The sequence below is a fragment of the Xyrauchen texanus genome, chromosome 13, assembly GCF_025860055.1.
Source record: "Xyrauchen texanus isolate HMW12.3.18 chromosome 13, RBS_HiC_50CHRs, whole genome shotgun sequence".
Taxonomy (NCBI): Eukaryota; Metazoa; Chordata; class Actinopteri; order Cypriniformes; family Catostomidae; genus Xyrauchen; species Xyrauchen texanus.
In genome coordinates, this window is record NC_068288.1 from 43475559 (window position 1) to 43498173 (window position 22615).

At 38.7% G+C, this 22615-nt stretch overlaps 1 protein-coding gene across 1 annotated transcript in view; it reads right to left on the reverse strand.

Moving 5' to 3' along the window:
• The window catches only part of LOC127654421 (voltage-dependent calcium channel subunit alpha-2/delta-2-like), a 282058-nt gene that overhangs the window by 117899 nt on the left and 141544 nt on the right, over positions 1–22615 (reverse strand). Inside the window, exon 5 of the mRNA XM_052141606.1 lies at positions 140–184. Coding sequence (XP_051997566.1) covers positions 140–184 — 45 coding nt within the window. The remainder of the gene's footprint in view (positions 1–139; positions 185–22615) is intronic.

Consider the following 22615-nt stretch of genomic DNA (forward strand, 5'->3'; position numbering starts at 1 on the left):
CATCTAAACTAAAAACAGGTCAGGCAAAATATATTCAAGCTATTAAAGGTATATAATAAACAACAGACACACACTGTTCATGAACACTCTTCACTCCAAAACAGTCTTCATCAGAAACATTACAGGAACTTTCACTTACATAATCTGATTCAGCTTTGGAGTCATAGTACTGGATGTCGGTTTCCTAAATAAAACAAGACAGAAATATTAATAAATTAAAACGGAACAAATTACATTTAGGATATAATTATTAGGGGTGTGCAGCAGAGCATTATCCGTATTTGTATTTGTATCTGTATCTGTTCATATTACAAAATTATCTGAATCTGTCTCTGTATTTGGACAGAACCGGGTGTGGGCGGGGCTTAAACCAGAAGTGCGTCAAAACTAAATGAAACGCCCATGTCTAAGTGTTACTCTTACATTTATAGTTTCTATTAATAAAATATGCCTTCTCTATGCCTTTTCATAATAATAGCCAAATAATAATAATAATAATTATTATTTTTATACAATTATTATTTAAAAACAAATCTTTTTTTTCTTCTTACCAGATCAAGCTGAATTTGTAGGCTACATTAACTGTGGAATATGTTGTGGTTTCTCCTGGTATTTCAGATATTAATATCTGCATGAAACATAATTTTTGTTTGTCTGTGCATGTAAACCAACATTATTCTGGAGGCAGGAGGCATCAAGCAAAATGTGAAAGGTCAAGCACACATTTTGCAGTGAATAATAAATATAAATTCAAACATTTAAAGAAGTTAAAATAAAATCAATATAGCCTACAAACAGGTGAAATTCCTGTAAGTCTATCAGGAATTTTTACGATAGGACACCATTATATAGTTAAATAATAATAATGTTACATTTATATAGCGCCTTACCACAGTTCAAGAACAATTAAAATGTTCAAATTCAGCACAGTTTAAAGAGAAGAAGAAAAAATCTTAATTTTATATAAGGAGGAATATTCCTAATAGACGAATACTCTATGGACCATTTAAATCTTTACGGAGCATTTTAACTTTTTTCAGAATAAAGTCTTAACCAGTTAATAACCTAAATTGCTAATGTGGTATAAATGTGGTCACCTTTAAGAAACGGAAAGACGAGCTCCGATGATAAATCACTACAGGTCAGGAATGTAACATTGTGCTCAGGTTTAGGCTATAAATTAATAAATACGTGGGAATCACATGTGAACTGTGAAATAACATAACATAACATAACATAAAATAATGTAACATAAACATTTCAAGAAGTGGAAAGTGTATATGATGTTGTATCTTAGTTAATGTTACACTTGATAAGCTCCAGACCACACAATTTACAGAGACCGCAAACGAGTCGAGAAAAGAGTCGAGATTGCGCCCATCCGATCTGAAGTCACACCACACGCATTTTCATTCATAAGGTTTACACTTTTATATTATTTAGATGAATCCATTATTCATTTTAAAGTCATTATTCGTGCTTTTCCGAATAAGGTATTCGGCTTCGGGCACATCCCTAAAAATGACTTCCTTCAGGACCCCAGTCACCATTAGTACCCTTTAGTTGGTATCTTCTTAACTGAATTCACGTGCCTTTGTTTTATGATTTTATGTAGCAAGCAAAAAATAAATAAATAAATCCTTATGAGCTCATTTGTTTCTTAACAAAATAAAACAATAATAAAATAATGACCCTGTCCTAAGGGCACTGTCATGAGACAGTAATTGTCATTTGTTTTGATGCTGTGAATATGTATGCATTGTAGCATTGTCTTCTATTCTGGATATGCTGAATTGGGGATTTGTTTTGGTTATATAATATCACTTGCAGATTTGAATATTTTGGTAGACAGTAATGACCGCTTAAGGTTAAATTAGACATCTGTTCACAAAGCGCAATCATTGTGCCTTTAAGATTTTTGTTCACTAAAATGCAGAACTTCAATATAATCTTTCTAATATATTAGGCAAGCATGCATGCATTTCATGTGTGCTATTCATTTTCTAAGAGATGAGATTTAAAGAAAATAAATTGGGTGAAAAAATCCCACAGACTTGGGACCAACGGTGTAGGATCTTTTGACATAAGCCCGTAGGTAACCACCTAGCAACCATTCAGAACACCTTAGCAACCACATAACAATGCCCTGGCAACCACCACAACACCCAAGCATCATGGTGGTGACTACTGCATGGGGAAGCACCACTCACATTTTCTCCGGAATACATAAAAATCTAGTTAAATCCGACATTTCTGACTAATCTCACTGTAAATTTGACAAGAGTAGGTTGTAAGTTCTGTAGCTGAAATCAGTCTGTGCTTTTTGAAATTCTATTCACTGTCCCCAGTGGCTGAAGTATTGTTGAATGTATGGGATCGGGGGAAACTCCAGTTTTCAGGTGTCATGTCCACAGGAAGGCGCCAAAAGTGACTTGTATTTTTAGTTGTACATGATGTAATAGTCAACAACAATGCATATTATATTTGCCCTACCCCCAAATCCCAACCAAATCATCAGTGGGGTAAAAAAACCTTTAGCACAAAAATGCATCCTGATCCCTCCGTTCTCTCTGAATCACGCTCATCATTGAATATGTGAACAAAATGTCTTCCTGGGTCTAACAGGACTACAACCCATGTCTCTGAGGTTGCTTGCACAACGCAATATCAGTTTTTCTTGAGGGAAATGTGATCACATTCGAAAATGTCTGATGGAAGTACTTTTATGCAACTTTGATAGTAGAAATCTATTGCACGTTCATTACTAACACCTCCGTGTACTGTGAAAATAACCCTAATGAGTAGCATAGAATGAATACGCCAAATATTAGAAACACTTTAAAGCCGTGTGTCTGAATTTCTTCCAAAATATCAGACATTACCATGATGGTACGACTCCAAATAATGATGGTACGTCTCCAAAAAATGTGCACATGTATATGTTTTGAATACTATTCTGATGCTAGTGAAACTTTGTAATATGGCACTTTTGTACCATTGTCTCCTTAAGATGATGTTTTCCTCTTTTGTAAGTCGCTTTTGATAAAAGCATTTGCCAAATGAATAAATGTAAATAGACTATTAGATGTTTCCTGGACACATCCTGAACAAAATATGTCATATTTTACAGACAAATTGTACAAAAGCGTCCAAATATTGTGGAAATGAGTGAAGATAATTTGGCAGGAGATGCTGATGTTTGGATTCACATACAGATTGGCTATGATCTGAACGGTTAAACATCAGTGTGGTATAGTATCTCTCAATAGAAGAGGCTTTAATAAGGGGGCGTATGACTGATTGTTGTTGTGACCCTTTAAACTGGTTTAGAGTGGCACATTTGACTATTCAAATGCCAGTGTGCTCACACACAGAGACCCCCGTAGTTTAAACTCTCTGGGGGGTCTTCATCTGCTCTCCTCCTCTTTTCCTTCCTGTCGATTGTACTTCCTGTCCATGTGGAGGACACAATCTCAAGGGTAAAACTTGGTTCATTTTGTTTGTATATGAATATGTATTTTCCATCTAAAGACTCGGGTACACTTTTCTGTGTTACGGATCACGCCTGGTTGACCACATGTGCACTACGACAGCTTAATGATACTCTTTAGTACAGTCAGCGGCAGGTGCATGTGCCGACTATGCACACAGATGAAGACTGTCAACATGTTGAGAAAAAAAAACAGAGCTGAAAGCGAAGAGTCCTCAGACTGTCCTGATGATGAAATTTGCTTCCCGGAGTGATCCGGGACACGGTCAACTGAAGTATACTTTAGCCTGTCCTATTTGTGCTTATTTAGGCAACCTCCACACTAATACTATTTTGTTTAAAAAAATTATAGATTTTGCTACGTTTAGGCCTTCCATTCAATCTAGAACAGCATTTTCCTCCACCAAAAATTTAGAACACTCACTATTGGCAAAAACACTTTAGAAAACAGAGTTTAGTTTGGATGTGAATTGCTGGACATGAAATGGATTAATATAAAAGTGGATTTAAAGTATTTATACAATATCTGGAGAAAACGTATTGCAATATAGTGATATATGATTGTATCGGGACAGCTTTAATGCATCATGTCCAGTATATACTCTACTCTGACCCCTATTGCCATCCGCAAACCAATTTAATTATGCAATTTGATGTATTTTCAAGTGAAACGTGCCATTCAACAAGACATAAAATGTAGCTTGGGACCTTTAAAATGAAGTTTTTATCCATCTACATTTAAAAACATGTCAGGTGGGATTTTGTCAATCAGGAATTGATTGGTCATTGTAATAGTGGGCGTTCCATTACATAATGTGCATTTCATTGTGGCAGTGTATTCTGCTGTACTCTCTCTCCATGTCGTTCTCATGTCCGTGCTAGTTCTATTCCCATCTCTCTCAGTGCCAATCCAAACAAGCGAGACCCCAATGTTACCGTGACAACAGCAAAGTCTGAGCTGGTCACAATGGAACAAAAACGCTGACAAATCTGCACAACTGTGGAACTCACACAAGCGTATCCGCAAACACACACTTAAATGTACAGTGGTCTCCCGGGATACTGTTGAGGAGTGGTATATCAACAGATAGAAAGAGAAATAGAGTGATCGCACTGGACAGATGGAAACAGTGTTTGACCCCTTTTTAAGGAAGGGAATTCTTAAGGATTCAATTATTCTGGTTCCAATTCCAAACCTGAATTTTCACTTTTATGAGAACGATCACTTTAACAATTTTTGATTCCCAAACCCAACATAGTCTTAAGGTGGGTTTTATCTCCTGAAGAATCCCACATGTATCCCAGTACATCTATGTTTCCAGCAGAGCATGGTCCACATGCTCTTCGAGATGGGCAAAGACAAGCGGTTAACTGAGAGACAAGGAGGACAAAGGAAGAGAGGGAAAAAGAGGGAAAGATAATGACAGAGAAGACAGAATGAGCTAAAAGAACTGAAGCAAGAACAAAGATAGAGAGAGAGAGACACAGAGAGAGAGGGGACAGTAGCGGTGGACTATTAATAGCAGTTCTCTGCAGAGACAATCTGTCTGGCGGAGTGTGGGTGTCTCCAGTGAGCCAGTGGGCTCCAGTGTGTATGTGAGTGTGCACATACATGTACACTAAACCACGCTATAGGGATTGTTAAGGTTGTTCAATTCTTACAAGCCTGCTGTGCATCTTGTTCTCCTTTGGAGGGTCTGTTGATATTCTGCTCAAATTTAACATAAATTCAACTTTGTACCCATTGCTTCTGAAGTGTCAGCTAATGATTACCAGACAATTCAGATTAATTACATTTCCATCGGCAGTGTCAGCGCTAAAAGCAGAATATGACGCACTTCTCATATGGAGTTCAACTTGGCACTTGCTGCCCTGAAACAAATCATGTGCCTTCCATAGAAAAGAGAAGCTCGATGATGGTAAATATTGTGGAGGATGAGGGTTTAAGTGATTTCATGTGCTTTGCAATGAATAGTAGTTCAATATATCAGACAACATCCCACTTAGAGTTTAATGTTACTTGAATTGGTGCTATTTTAGTGCATTTTTGTCTTTGTTCTATGGAGTTTGGAAGATGTTGATAAAGCATTATTGTTACATATTGCTTTGTTATATTTTGTTGTTCTTTCCAAAGAAGGAAATAAATGCATTTTAATAGGATGAAGCTATAGAGAGTCAAATTTCAGCACTTTTAATATCTGAGAATAATCACGTTTAACTATGAAAAATCATGAATAATCACGATTATTTCTTTTTATCTACAAAAGCTCAATGGTGTTAAGATCCATAACACTCTTTTCCAATTATCTGTTGTCCAATGTGTGTTTCTTTGATAATTGTTTTACTGCTTATATTTAAGGAAAATAATAAAATAGCATTCCAAACTACTTATGTCAGAATTTTTCAAGAATTGCAGCTTTTTTGTTTTTTACTACTTAGACATTTTTTTACTTTAACCCCATAAGAAACAAAATGACTTTGAAGTAAATTACTTTTAAAATAAAGTTGAAATTTCAAACATTTTACTGCAAAAATAATGTATAAACAGATTGTCCCATCCCAAACTCACACCATTGGTTGAGCCAGTTTTTCTTTTCTATGCTTACCATGGTAAATGTTTGTATAGGATGTCCCCTATATGACCCAACAGCAAGGGTCTGTAGCATATGTCTTAATAGCGTCATTTATAAAGAACATGTTTTTCACTCACTAGCATATTGTGTGTGAAATATATGAGTTATACTTTAATTACAGCTGCACTTTTGAACTACAGTACTGGCCTCTTTGATCCTGAGTGTCCTGCGGCTATAGACTCTAGACTTGTGCGTCTGCTTTAATGTTTACATTTTAGAGCATGTGTACTGGATTAAAATGACACTTTGTGAATTGACTACCTCTGTGAAACCACATTGAGGCTACTGCTATAGACTCTCTGCTGCAGATGGGGTGCAACAGAGAGCAATGTAATATGCTTTATTTTTTAAATCATGACAAAAAATGACTCAGCAGAATATGAAATAATGAAACACACATGTGAGGACAGTAAGTTATCCCAGGACACTCGGGTCCATTGTGTCTCCTCAGGCTACAGGAACCATCTGCTATGACTGGTCTCTCTTTCTCTTGCTCTTTTGTGTTATACCTTGTCTGAACTCATTTGATCATGTTAAAGTTTTAGAAATGACACACGTTTAATAAAGTGCAGTACCAGATTTAAAAGAACCTACAGAATGACAGCAGATAAACACACGCAGGCAAAATACACACAGTCAGGAACATTTTGACACTGATACCTCATAGTGTTGAGTATGACGATAATTCTTTTGATATTATCTTCGATAGCTAACACAATGGTCAATATTGTAAATCTATACTGTTTTGCCTGTTTTAAAAAATACTGTTTGTACTAGATGAAATCAAATATTTCAAGGGCCATATTTCAATGGCTTTAAGTCATAAGTGCAAAGTCAATGGGCATGGCCATGATGTTTTAGTTTTTTCGTGCAAGCATGCGCTAAGTCTAGGCGCAAGTGAGCTTGGCAAAATCGTGCGCAAAGAGCAAATGGGCTGGGTCAAGTGCAATTTAATACTGAGGTTCTTCTCCGATTTTTTCCACCGTCTGCATCTTATTATATAGTTAATTCCCTGTCAAGCACCAACGATAAACAAAGACAGCACATTCATAAGAAGTTGGTAGTGTAAATGATCTGTATGCAATAAATTAGATAGATAGAAATATGGACATGTTCATTTGTAGATTACCTGCGTCCCTGTGGAATGTCAGGCATATATCTATGACAGTAACATGCTCCATTTCTACGCATGAAAAATGCTATTCTCATCAGGACTTGGATGTTCACTCCATTAAATTATAGAGAATGTAAGAATTATTAATAATATCAATAATAATATTAAAGATTAAGTGACACTTAAATCATGGCTAGCATTAACAGTAATTGTATCGGCCTTCCAGGTTAGGCTGTGCATCGAGGAATCAGCTTGTTTGTTTGTTTTTTGCACGCACTTCAATTCTAACGGTAGATTTTGCTATAACTATTTAACAGAATTTTATTGAAAAACTTGAAAATGAAATCAAAATAATTAATTGGTCAAATAACTGTATACATCAACCTCCCAAAATCCAAACAATATACCCTCACCAACTTCTTCCACCGGTCCCATTTGCAGTGACTAAATAAAATTACTCTAAGACAGCATGTAGAAAAATACCAATTCAAATTAGATCTTAAATACAATTGTAAATATAAACATAATAATAATAATAATAATAATTAAAAAAAACTAGGGCTGGGCAAGTTAACACGTTATTATCGCGTTAACGCATTAATTAATTAACGCCAACAATTAGTTTATCTCGCATTAACGCAGTGTTACACACCGTTGATGCAAGCAAATCACCCTCCCAAACAAACAGTGGAGGGAGGCTTCGGCAGACTACATTGGATGCAGCGTGTGGGAGAAGTATAGATAAACAAAAGCAAGACAAGCTAACAAATGCCATAGCGAAGTGGATGGCTACAAACTGCAGGCCGATTAGTATTGTGGAAGATGTCGGTCTGAGGATCGCAACGAATGACAGCATATATGATCCTCCCTCAAGACGCACCATCACAAGAAGAATACACGAGTTGTATGAAAAGTAGAGGACTACAAAAGCGACGGCGTTACAGCCAACTGTTGCTCTCACTGGAGACTACTGGACATCGCTGGGTAACCATAATTACCTCAGAGTTACAGTGCATTATATTGATGAACAGTGGGAGCTGCATTCACATGCTCTGACTGTAATGAAAACAGAAGAGAGACGTTTTGCTGAAATGTGCGCGCAATTTTATTCATGTTGCACATCAGTGGAACGTTTCAAATAAAGTCAGCACACACAGCACAGATAGTGCAAGAAATATGATCGCTGCTGTGAGACATCTACCTTTTGAACACGTCCCTTGGGTTGCACACAGTCACCAACGTTGTCACAGTATCTCTGCAGAACAGTGTGTTTGACAATGTCCTGGCCAAATGCAGAAAAGTTGTGGGCCACCTTAAACACGTTAATTAAACGTTAATGCCCTGGCAGTGGCAAATAGCTTTGGTTTTTATATTTGATTTGATCACATTAAGTTGAGATTTACAAGAAATATTTGTGTAAAGGGAATACTGCTGTTAAAAAGCACCTTAATTGTTTAAAGTGTTTGCAAACGAAATGTTATTGCACTTTTGTTCATATAGCAGTACTTTTAAAATAAAACTGCGCAATACACTACTTTTCAATTCATTATTGAATTTTGTGCATAATGCAATTAATCTCAGAAAACCATGCGATTAATCACGATTAAACAATTTGATCGTTGCCCAGCACAAAAAAAAAACATGACCTCTAAAACGTTTAACACAAATCTCTTACATTTGGTTTCATAAAACAGCTACAACTGTAATTGTCAGGGACATAATTTGATGTTCCTCTACATTTTTAGAGTTTGGACATGAACTTTATTATTATAACCTCCAAACTGCAAATGTAGGAACTAGTTTAGACTACCCTGAAAACAGACGTGCTTGTCAAACGTCTTAGCGCAATTACCTATTTCTCAGGAAAATAGTCAATTGCGCTTTTTGCCACTTTATTAACATACATTACACCACAGTTTGCACGCATACACCCACAGATAGAGCAAACACTCCCACCCATGCACACTTGAGCTTTGCGTTGGCACGATATTGCCCCTAGAATTAAAGTGCTTTCACAAAAATTTCGATAAGACATAGCACATAATCGTAGCGCTGTGCATGGTGTGGTCACGAGAATAGAGCCCCAAGTGTAAGAGATATTGCTATAATATACCGTAGAAAAGATTGACAACTGATAAATACTTTTGAAATCTAGAAATGTAAGTGCAGAATAGTTATTGCGGGAAGACTATATATATGCATCATCGCACCATTAGCTGGGTAACTCCTAGCCAATAACATGTAAGCCATTGCTTTATAAGTCTGCACACAATCTATCACATTGCTGTTTCAGTGTGACATCACGGCAACCTCCACCACCCCACCACCACCAGTTGAGTGCCGTCCTGCATAGGGGTAGGCTCCTCGCCCCAGCCGCCTATCTCCGGCAGGATATGAAAGTTCTTAGTACAAATTCTTCGGACCGCCAGACGGGGCTTACGCCAAAGAGAGACATTACATTTCTATTTTATATTCATCAAATACATGTTTTATTTTCATCTTAAATTTCACTCAAGTCTGCGAGTCTTCATGATAGAAGAAAGATTTATGGTTTAAATTCAACACTGATTTTATTGCCTTCCAATATTGATCTAATCACACCAATAATAATATAATAATAATAAAATACTGATAACTCCTTATATATTTGTATATGTATGAATATTTTGCAATACATATTAAATATATTGTTTCTATGATTATAATAAACAACATAAAATCAACAGTTTTACCTTTTTCCATCTTTTTTTATTTGATTACATCATTCGCAATGCTTCATGGGATTGTAGTTCTTTACATCATTAATGACGTTAAGTAGACAGTCTTGTACCTTTTGTCTTTTTGTCCTATTTTTAATTTCTTGTTTTTAAAAAAAGACAAAAAACTCTCTTTCTCAATGCTGTTCACTTTTAGATTACAGCCAGAGTACTGGCGGTCAGTTTCTCTGTTGTTGCTATAGAAACAGTTGCCTTTGTTCTACATAATAATTTAGATTTGTCCCTTCAGAGAGCAATCATATTTTCCTGCATGCTTTGTCTTCTTGTACTCTGACTTTCTCTCACTCCGTCTTCCAAACAGATGTTTCTATGAGTTAGGGTAACCATATTCTGATTTTCCAAAAAGAGGACACTTTTTTTTGCCAGGGGGTGGGGCTAATAGGGTTCAAAACAGTGTTACTATGAATAAAGCTACTAATTTTAATACAGTGAAAAAGACACTCTATTAGCATTACATAAATATATATATATAATAAATAAAAATTTCCAGCATAATTTTGAATGTCGATGTACTAAAATAAAATATTTGATTCCATGAGTGTACCTTAATTTACTATTACTATTATTAAGAATGGCCATGGAAAATGAAGCAATGTGTTACAATTTTACCTGGTCACAAAAAGTAGTCAGTTAATTTTCCAGATGAACTTTCACCTTTTGCTGACCCTTTATGCATCGCAGAGCTAATGTGTACTTCTAAATCACTTGCACCTTTATTAGAGGCACTGGCACTTATTATATACACATAAGTGCCAGTTTTACATGTCATACATCCTACAGATCTCGACCTGGACGAATGCATGGGAATATTGTGCAAATCTTTTGTAAATTTGCACTTTCGTTTGGGCATTATTTCCACTCAGCTGTCATTTGCTGCTGCTGTCAAGCAACTGTTTGATGCCGAACACAACAGCACTTCATGCGTTCGTGGATAGATTGACAGGCAGGAATTTGGACAAAAGTTGCTGCAAGCCTCTTGTAATCGACCAATTGGTGTGCGAGAAGGCAGGACTTACAAAGAGGGGTTAAAGCAATGCAAATATGCAGGCACACACAATTAAGTATTAGACCAGATGCACATCATAATACAACTAAAGCTGAATCCCAGACATTTTCGCAAATTTAGAAATCTCGGCTGGATACTTTTTTAAGGTCCGAAAAAGAGGATGTATTGGTTACCCTATATAAGTAGGAGAAACACTATATTTCTACTGAGGAAAGACAGATTAGACCAGTTTAAACTCTAGGATTCATTCAAGCTGATCACCAGTTGAACCACCTTACCTGATCTAAACACAGAAGAACTGTTCGGAAGAGCAGAATATCATACTGCTCTTGACATTTCTGCAGTATTTAGCATGCATAATGTGCATAACATGCACATTTTCAGTATGCATGTGAGGAGAGATAGGTGTGGCTGAGCAACGTCTGTGGAGAGCGAGGCCGGGAGAGAGGGAACCATAAGGATTGACACCTGTGGAAAATTCTTTCTGACATATGTTTTGTATTAACAGTGAAAGCTGGAGGGAGATAAAAGAGCAGCAGAGCCGCAGTTGAGAGAGAGAGAGAGAGAGAGAGAGAGAGAGAGATAGAGAGATACTTTCGTCAATACTCATGTGGATTTTCCCTTCGATTTCTAGAGTTTGTGGATTATCCCTTAGGTCTGTGTTTGTTCTTGTACTGGCCCTTGCCTGTTTTGATTTTTCCCTGCCCTGCCTGCATTTCCAGTGGCTAGTATTTCAGTTTGGATTTTTATATTTTCTGATTGTTGACCTCTTTGGACTTTATTTTATAATAAACCTTATTTTGACCTGTTCCCATATGCAATTGAGTCCTATTCCTCCCCCAAACCCTGACATTAGGAACTGACCATTCTAGACTGCAGATGATGGACATCTTTTTGACCCCAAACCTGGAACCACACCGTTCCTCAATCTTCATTTTGCCTGTTTGTGCAGAGTGGGCTCAGGGTCCATCAGCCATAGAATTATTTGATGGGGATCCAGACACTTGCCAATGTTTTTTAAAGCACAGTTTGACCTGGTTTTTGAGGAGCCATCTTTTTTGCCCCTGGCCAAACTTCAAAAGTACTTTTTCTGACTGGGCGGACAAGATGTTGTGTCAAAGTACTGCAGAACCTCGACTCTCCTTGCCTCAGGAGTGGCACTATTCACTGAAGGCACCAGGCTGTCTTCGGTCATCCTTTTGGAGGCAGAGTTGTCTCAGGGGTCCCATTCTGTCCGCTCCAGCTACCTTGGAGGCAGAGGAGCCCTCTCCTGTCTGCCAGGAGGCAGAGGGGCCTGCTGCTGGTTGTCTTGGGGCGGTCAAGCCTGCTGCTGACCACCTGGAGGGGTCAGAGTCCGCAGCAGTGTTTGTGACTATCTGCAGGAAGAGGGAGGATGAGGTTAGTGGCACCTACACCGGAGTCCACTGGAGCTTCCTCGGAGGGGTCCCATGTTGCAGTCATTCCCCTGTCGCTGCCAGCTCTCCCAGCCACAGAGGTTGTTCCCCTTCCACTGCCAGCGTTCCCGACCACAGAGGCCGTTCCCCAGCCGCTGCCAGCGCTCCCGGCCACAGAGGCCATTCCCCTGCCTCTGCCAGCACTCCCGGCCATGGGAACATCTTCCTTATTACCAGTGCTACCAGCCAAGGAGGCCATTTCCCTGTCACCTACACACTTGGTTAAGGAAGTCATTGACCCCTCGCCAGTGGCTGCTGCCCAGTCTGACCCCCGTACAGCGGCCAACGCTCAGTCTGTTCTCTCACCAGTGGTCTCCTCTCAGTCAAATTTCTATCTAGCGGCCATCGCTCTGCCTATCCTAACACCAGCTGCTGCCGCTCACCCTGTCCAGTCCTCAGCTTTGCCACTCAGTCGCCTTTCGGGCAGTCCCCAGTGGCCGCTGATGAGTCAGTCCAGCCTGCAGTGGCCGCTGCCACCCAGTCTAACCTCTGTCCAGTGGCCGTCCCTGACCTCTGCTCAGCTGTCGTCCCTGAACTCTCCAATCCAAACTCCTACCTGGGCTCCAGACTCAGCTCTCTACCTGAGGCTGCCTCCTTGGCCTCCAGACCCCGCTCTCTTTCTGAGGCTGCCCCCCTAGCTAGCAGACCCCGCTCCTTCCCTTAAGCCTTCTCCCTGGCCACCAGACATCACTCCCTTCCTGGAGCTGCCCCCCTGGCAACCAGACCTGCCCCTTTCCTGGTGCCACCATCCGGGTTCCCCTCACCCTCCCTCATTTGGTTGTAACTAACAGCTCCACCTTGGGCTGTCTACTGCCCTCCTGCTCCGCTGGACCTGGACTGTAGCTCTCCTCCACTTTTGGACTTGAGTCTGTTTTATTTTGTTGGACTTTCCTCTTCTCTTCTGTTTTTGTTTGTTCAGGTTGAGACGCCTGGAAGTTGTCCCATGGAGAGGGGGTAGTGTCAGGTTCACGACAATCTGTTTTTTACATCAAGATTTTATTCAGTGTGTTCATCAATTGTGTTTTGGTTTTCCTGTATAGCACATGGCTATTGATTATTTCTGGTCACCATGTGCTCGGATTCGTTTCTGGACCCCATCCCCCCATTTGTCTCTTTATTGATTAATCTGTTTCACCTGTTATATTTCTTTGCCCTTCTGATTTTCCTCCCTATATAGTTTGTCAGTTCCTTTCGTCAATATTCATGTGGATTTTCCCTTCAGTCTGTGTTTGTTCTTATTTTTGTAATAAACCTTATTCTGACCTGTTCCCATCTGCAATTAAGTCCTATTTCTCCCCTGAACTCTGACAATAGCATACTACTGTTTGAAACATTTAGTGCTACATACAGTATATTGTTTCTCATGCTACTATTTATTAGGCAGTATGCAGTTTATACTGTATGTAGTACACTAGTAACCAGGTTCCTCCAAACAACCAGTTTTTTTTATCAATTAATACTTAGTATCAATGCATACACATTCACATCCTTGAACACACCTCCCTTTCAAACTTTCTTTTGAACATGATAATTTTTACAATAATTTCATCACCTCCTTCCACATATGTTCAGAGCACATATGTGCAGGATGGCCCCAGACACTTTGACATTTAAATTGCAAACGATCTCTGTGTTATCCATGGAGACATCTTTGAACGAAGTCCATATCTCTTCCAGACACACACTATTTAGTTAATAATTACAGTACACAGTGTACACACACACGCACACACACACACACACACACACACACACACACACACACAGCACACAGAGAGAGAGACAACACAAGCCCTGATCCAATCTTTAAGCACAAAATTGTGAGCAAAAGATTCATAGCCACTAAGTTTAAAATGGCTGTCAGAATCTATTTGAATCCTGGGCTCAAAAATGTCTCTTTCTTTCTCTAGCACAATGACGGATGATCCACTACAGAGTAACGTAGCTTGACACACAGCAAGCATTATTGCCGGAATATAACTATGGGAGTGTGTTTTGAAATGTAACAATCATGTCAGAAAAACCTCAATATCAATCTCTTTATGTTTAAAGTAAAAAAGGTTGGGAAACACTGGTATATTTCATGCAGTACATTAAAAAGAACCGGCTCATAAGAATAATTTGTTAGGGAATCAGACTACACTAGTCATGCTGTATGTTTCACGCTGTAGATTCAACGATTCAAAAGAAAGTCTCATAATAGTCATTAAATAGGGAATCACACTTCTGCATAGGTGGAAATATGCAAGTTTAAGAATCTAGAAAAAGAACCAAAAGTCATGAAAATCATTTGGTTCCAGTATTTCTGAATCATCTGGTTCTGAATAAGAACCGCTTCTTCCCAACCCAATTCAGTAGGAAATAAAGTAGGGTGGGGCTTGATTTTGTCAATCAAGATTAGATTGGATCTATTAGATTAGACTGGATAAATTACAGTTGTGAAATTTAACAATGAAACATGTTTTTTTTTTTTTCATATAGAGAGAATTGTTTATATAGAAATACATCAGTTTTGATATCATGTTGTTTATAAAAGAAAGACAGAAAGAGAGACTGAGAGAGTCCAGAGAGTCTGCAAGTGGCCAGAGGGTCTGGCTTTTCATTAGAATACGACCCCAATCGCAAGGCTTTCAAACGATTAGTAACCATTTGAGCTAATGTTCATTTTATTGCCAATAAACAAATACACAGCTAGATTAAACAACTAAAATAGGCAGCTCAAATTTGGATGCAGTGAGTGGCAATTGCTATGCGTAATGCATTAGTGTCCTGCATGCACACACTTCTCATTTAACCATGTGTTAGCTTCAAACAACCCTGCCAAAATAAGCAGCAGCCAAACATATACACAGATCAGCCACAATATGAAAACCACCTACCTAATATTGTGTAGGTCCCCCTCGTGCCGCCAAAACAGCACCAACCCGCATCTCATTCTGAGATGCTTTTCTTCTCACCACAATTGTACAGAGCGGTTATCTGAGTTACCGTAGACTTTGTCAGTTCAAACCAGTCTGGCCATTCTCTGTTGTCCTCTCTCATCAACAAGACATTTTAATCCACCGAACTGCCACTCACTGGATGTTTTTTGTTTTGGGCACCATTCTGAGTAAATTCTAGAGACTGTTGTGTGTGAAAATTCCCCATTCTGATGGTTGATGTGAACATTTACTGCAGCTCCTGACCCATATCTGCATGATTTTATACACTGCACTGCTGCCACACAATTGGCTGATTATATAATCACATGGATGATTGTTGTAGCCAGATTGGTTGGTTTGAGTATTTCTGTAACTGTTGATCTCCTGGTTTTTGCCACACACAACAGTCTCTAGTGTGTCTAGCTCTCTTTAATCATTGTTTTCAATGACAATATATTTTTTTCACATTTCCATTTTAATAAATTTGACACTTTTACTGTACTGTAGTTTGGAAAGCAGTTCAATGGAAAGGAAGAGGCAAGAACCGTCTTGGCAATATAAATAATAGTTTTAATATAAAACTGAACCAAAACACACAAACATAAACACACAGAGCAGCTGCCTGTAATTCTCTTTCTCTCTCTCTCTCTCGAACCGTTGTCACTGGCCACCTTTTTCCCTAGCGCGCCCCCATCAGACTGATGCGTTGTTCCACCCCGGCCCCACCCTCCTCCGCACTACACTCCTCCCACCGTTGCCTCAGGCCGGGGAGCCCCCGGCATGACGTACAACCCACCCCCCTCTTTGGCATGCCTTGCACCCGGTCTGCCGGCGGGTCTTCCCCGCCTTGCTTGACCTGGGAGGAGGCAGGAGGGTAAAAACAACTACAAAACAGGTGAGGGACAAAGGCCAACACGGAGCGACAGAGAGAGAGAGGAGATAGAGAGGGGGAAAAAAACCTCACTCACCGGTTCTCTGATGCACCGTTGCATGGTCCTCGATCAATCCTCCACCCTCTCAGGCAGATGGCACCCACCCACATTCCCGGCGACTTGTGGGGACACTCCTCCGCCCCTGGCACCGGCCCTACCGCTCCAGGCGGTCGGGGAGTCGCTTCCCTCCTCCCCTCGCAGACGCCGGTCTTCTTTCGACCCCTCCGCATTTCTGGGGATGGCAGGGCACTTCTCCGCCCTTGGCAGCGGCTACATCGCTCCAAGCTGTCGGGGAGTCCAGTCCCCACTCGCCTTGCAAACGGCGGCCCTTCCCCGTGTCCGGGCGGTCGGGCTACTCAGTCCCCCAGCGGATGGCAGCGGAGCTCCCCTGGGTGGACGGCCGTGTTGAGGACTCCGCGGCGGGCATCTCTCCTCCTTCCCGGGTTTCGGCACCCATGTAAAGCGGTTAATGGGCAAGGAGGAGGCGATAAACACAAAGAGCAGCTGCCTGTCATTATCCCTCTCTCTCAAACCATCGTCACCGGCCGCCTTTATCCCTCAGGCACCTCTATCAGGCGGATTGGGGACCAGGCGTGTGTTGTTCCTGAACGGCCCCGCCCTCCTCCGCTCTACATAGTTCTATTTGTTTTTTAAATGCTTTAATTTGATTTCAGTATTTTAATGAATTTTTTTTACTTTATTCATTACAATTAGTATGCAAACACTTTATCTGCAGATGTCATTCTTTCTTTAAAAGCATATTATTTAAAATCACTATCCTTTTATCTGTCTTTCCCTTACACCCTATATCCTCCTCATTCCACTTCTTTTGTCACTTTTCTATTGGCCATCAGATCATTGGACCTGAAGGCAGCACAATGTGAATATTCCAATCCTCTGATAAGGCAAGGGGATGTTGTCCCATTGCATTGTGGGTAATACAAATCTCTATTGTTCTCTGAAAAGGTTCCATTGAGGAGTCTGTGTCTAGCAGCAGATAAAATCACAACACTGCACAGACACACTGTCTGATAACGAAACGTTTCACAGCAACACGCATTTACAGACATGCACACACACGCATACTGCAACAAGCTTAAAATTATCTGGATAGGGAAGGCAGGAAAAGAGCAGTTTAACAAATAAAGGCAAATCTATCTGGATTTTTACATATCTGGAGAAAATGTGAATGGTCCAAAACTGCCACCACAATGCTAGATTTTTCAGGATGGTTGCTAGAGCATTACTAGGTGGTTGCTAGGGGGATGCTCAAAGTCAAAAGAGGCCACCCTTAAATCTCTAGGATTTTTTTATGTGTGTTTCTTCAACTTCAGACACTTTTAGCACTGTTTGAACGTCTATCATTTAGTTTATTGAATTTGTTTGCTAACACTGTCCAACAGAGTACATGCATCACAGGAGATCCATGTCATTTTTTGTGGCAGTCATGAACATTCCCTCCACAGTGTAATTTCCAGCACACCTCATATTCTGCTTTGTGTGTAATAGAATCATGCGGTGAAAATTATGCTGATGGAAATGACATTTTGAACATTTTAAAATAAAATAGCCAACTCCTTTGTCTTGCTAAAGCTAATTTCATAACTAACATTTGATGTATCCTAAATACATTCAAAAATATTTTCACTATTTTTGCATAATTGTAAAACATTGTGGATTGGAAATATATTCTGCTCACAATTTTTTACCTCTTTTTCCAAGTATCACTTATCTGATATTTCATCTTCATTGGTTCTTTTGTCGACTAAAATTTAAATAATTTAAAATAATAATAATAATATTTTAAAACGTATAATATTTATTAGAGGCAAAATTGTTTGGTGTGCAGGAAATGATGCCACAATTGTGGGACAGTCATAATATTTGAAAAATTCAATAAATATTTTTCACCCAATACATTTTTAAATGATTTATGTTTTTATCTCTCTATTTATAATATTATAGTTTAGTCATAACATGTAATAATTTGTATTTTCATCTGGGACAAGGCTAAAACAGTCAAATATAAGCAACTAAATATAAACAACAAAGGCCTTAATTTTAATTAGACCTTCATATAATAAAAAGATAAAAGTTTAAATCAGTTCTGCCCAAGTTATATAATATATATATATATATTATATAAACATAAATAAAATAAAATTGGATGAGCCATGTTCAAAGCTGTTAAAATCAAAAAATATAAACACATCTGTGACTGTATATCACTTCAATTCTATAATAATGCAACTTAATGCTTGGCAACCTTAACATATTACACACTGTTCAGGCTGGACATCAACGGGCATAAAAATAAAACTGCTCTCATTATAATCAACAAAGCTGTATACACTGGAAGTGCCCGTCTGCGCCACAGACATACAGTGCAGATATCCAGTACACAAACAGTATGAGCAGAATCTGTAACAACTGGCACATTTCTACTGTTGCACAATACTGTATATACTGTCAAACAACCGGCCCTCGTAATAGTGTTGCTTGCCTTATCAGAAAACACAAATTATAATTAAGCTGCAAAAATACTAACAATATTGATGCATTTCATGCGAAGAAAATTGGGAAAATAAATCCCTCCTCTTAAATCTTTTTAGCACATCTCGTCTTACATGTGTTCCTGTATTTTCCTCTCTCTACCCTTATTTTAAAATCTTTTTAAAATGAGCGTTTTTTTCTCTCGACAGAGCCAAAGAGCTGCTAGCCCTCTTGAATGGTCCTGAGTCAACAATCAGCACCGCTCGTGATAACCCTGTTATTTGCGACCCCGTAATCATTTCCATCAAAATGCAATGATGTCCATAAATTGGAAATAGGAAAATAAATGAATCTGTAGCTTTATCCATAGATGGAGTTGATATTGAGAGAGTGTTTGAGTTTCGTTTTCTTGGTGTAACTATGGATGATAAATTATGATAAATTCTTGGTGTAACTATGGATGATAAATTATGATAAATTCTTGGTGTAACTATGGATAATAAATTAACATGGAAACCACACATAGCACACATTAAAAGAAAAATTTCCCAAAATATTTTTGTCTTAAAGTGAAAGAGGTATTAAATACTTAATACTGAAAATACTTTATAGTTCACTCATCATACCATATTTGATTTATTGCATAGAAGTATGGGGGAACACATATCAGACAAATTTAAAACCTTTATCTATTTTACAGAAGAGAGCTATAAGAATTATTCAAAAGTAAATTATCGAGAACATACAAGCAAATTGTTTGCTAAATCCAGAATATTAAAGCTAGAAGATTTGGCTAAGTTTCAAACACTAATATTATTGTTTAAAGTAAGACTGAAAATCTTACCAGAGATAATACAACATTATTATCAGTTAGAAAAAGAGTACAGTAGGAGAAGATATAATTTTAAACATCAATTTGCATGTACGACTATAAAACAAATGTGCCCCTCAGTTATGGGAGTAAAATTGTGGAATTCATTGCATGATAATCTTAAAAGTTGTAGTAACATTGGTCAGTTTAAGTATAAGTATAAACAGAGTATATTTAGTCAGTATTAATATGGTGAGGTTTATGTTGTTTCTGGATTTGTTTGGTTTGGTTTGTTGTTGTGTTTTGTTTAGTTTTTTATTTTATTTTTTTTTTATTTTATTGGGTCTAATAATATCGGTTAGCATAAGCAGAGATATAAGCAAAGTAAATTTGGTTAGTATTAATCTGGTGAGATCCATGTTGTTGTCTTGTTTTGTTTTTTTCTCTATATGTATTGGATTACTTGTTGTTTTGCTGTCTGGGCATTGCCTGCTTTTTTATACTGCATGAATTGCTGTTATTTAAACAACATTGTTTTTTGTCAGTGTAATTTTGGCTGTAAGCTGCTTAAGAAAGTTATTTTGTATTTTGGAATAGGGGACAGATATTACAAGATTTTATCTTCTTTCTGCTCCCTTTTGCACATGGGAATTTAAATTATGTAAAGAAGAAAATGAAATGTTTTGTGTTTTACCATGGAGCAATAAAAATAATATGAAAAAAAAAAAAAATGAATTCGGCAGACAATATCCAAATCACAAGCAACCTTTTAGAGAGGACGTGCGTCAAGTCAAGGACATGCACAGAGAACGAGATTGAAATATATGGACGGATATCAGTCAAGGCTTACTAATGCACTATAGAGCCTTTTAACGCACATGTGTGCATAAGCAGGCAATCTACGAACAATATGCCGACCCAAGCTGGCACACGCAGTGACACATTTGATGCAAATGACCCGTTAACGTTTCCCAGGGATATCACTCACAATTGAAAAGTACGATTGTGCTCGAAACATCCAGTGATATAGAAGGAACAAAACTGTAATCTGTCATACCAGAAACACAGAATTCATACATATGGCATCTGCTGATAAAATAGCTAGTCAAAACTAATTTTTCTGTCTGTTGTATCTCATCTTTTTTTAAAATCTAAAATACAAAATATATATCCAAATCCCAAATGCATTAACATTCAAACACCCAGCACTAAAAAAAGGAATGAAAGATAAATCATGCTTCATTATAAAGTGAAATTGCTTCATTTAGTAAAAGTTTCATTTTTTAAAGTTTCTTTTTAAATATTTGTTTGCTCTAGAGTAATGGGTGGATGCGACAGAGTTGCTTTGCAGTGGCGAATTCTCAGGGCCAGCATAGCTTTCTCTGCTGGTCTAACATGCCAAATAAATAAATATTTTTCATCCTTTCATTCTCAATCACCTTTTTGCCCAGTTTATCCAGTCAGAATTTATTCCTTGAAGCTTACAAGTGAAGTGTGAAAACTGTTTAACAAATCACATGCCCAAAGCAGCGGGTGAGTTTGAGCTCCACCCCGTCAGGCCTTCGTAATTCATAATTAACTTGCAGCCATATCACCCTGCAGCTCTTGCCTGGTTGCCCACTAAAGCTAAGCAGGGTTGAGCCTGGCCAGTACCTGGATGGGAGACCTCCTGGGGAAAACCAAGGTTGCTGCTGGTATTAGGGATGCAAGCAGGGTCTGTGTGGGTCCTAATGACCCAGTATAGTGATGGGGACACTATACTGTAAAAAGGCACCATCCTTTGGATGAGATGTTAAAAATGTCATTTAATATCATTAAAAATCCCACTTCTCGTAAAGAGTAGGGGTGTTGTCCTGGCCAAATTGGCCCCTATCTATCATGGCTTCATATTAATCTCCATCCCTGAATTGGCTACATCACTCTACTCTCTCTGGTGTGTGGTGGGTGTTCTGGCGCACTATGGCTGCCGTTGCATGCTTTGAGTGCCTAGAAAAGCGCTATATAAATGTAAGGAATTATTATAATTTCGACAGAATCCCTCAAAAGTGCAAATGAATGAGAAACTAAAGTCAGATTGTCAGGTTCATCAGCCAATCAGATTGATTTATTTGTTCTTGGTGGGTGTGATCTTTAGAACATGTCCTGGTCGAGGCCTTCTAGTAGAGGTCTTCACGGGTCCACCTGAACCCAAGGATCCGGGACCCGACCCGGGTCTGTTTAACATCTGCAGTGACATGATAACTTTACCAGTTGACGATTGGCTCTTTTATTTAGAAGGCGGGACATATTCTGCCATATCAGTGTGTGGTTGGAGTTTGTTTGCTTAATATATCTAAAATCTATGGAGCACAGATGACAGCAAATTAGGGATGCTAACGTCAGTGGCCGTGGCACTGAACGAGCAATTGTTATAATAGTTCAAATGGGCAAACAGTGGAAGTTATCATATTATGCAAGATACAAAAAAACTGCAAAGCTGCAAAGTCGCGTTTGTCATCCGCCACTGTGACAGCAAGTGGACTTTTGAAGCTGAAATAATGAGTGGATTATACATGCTCTTTCAATCAGCAAGAGAGGAACAATAGATTCATATGAAACATTATGAATTTTGAATGTCTGTTCAAGTGACATTTCACAAAACAGTCATGCTGAAGTTAAAATTAGGCTTGCTTGAGCATTAAGTGTAGTTTTAAGTTCTGGCTTTTGTGCGTGTACGTGTTTTTAAAATGTCAATTGGTATTATTTGTTAGCTGCGACATAATGTATGATGCCTAAAGGCATAGGGTGTCTTATTCATTGTGAAACTGTGTTTTCTTAATGGCATGAATCACACTGAAGGCCTAGACTTTTAATGCACGGCCCACCACTGGTATTGTTTGGTTGTTGGCGTGCTGCTATGTGGTTGCTTGGGTGTTTTGAGAAGTTGCTTGGTGGTTGGAAACTGCCCAAAATCAGAAGACTGTACAGTCCCTACATTTTTGCTA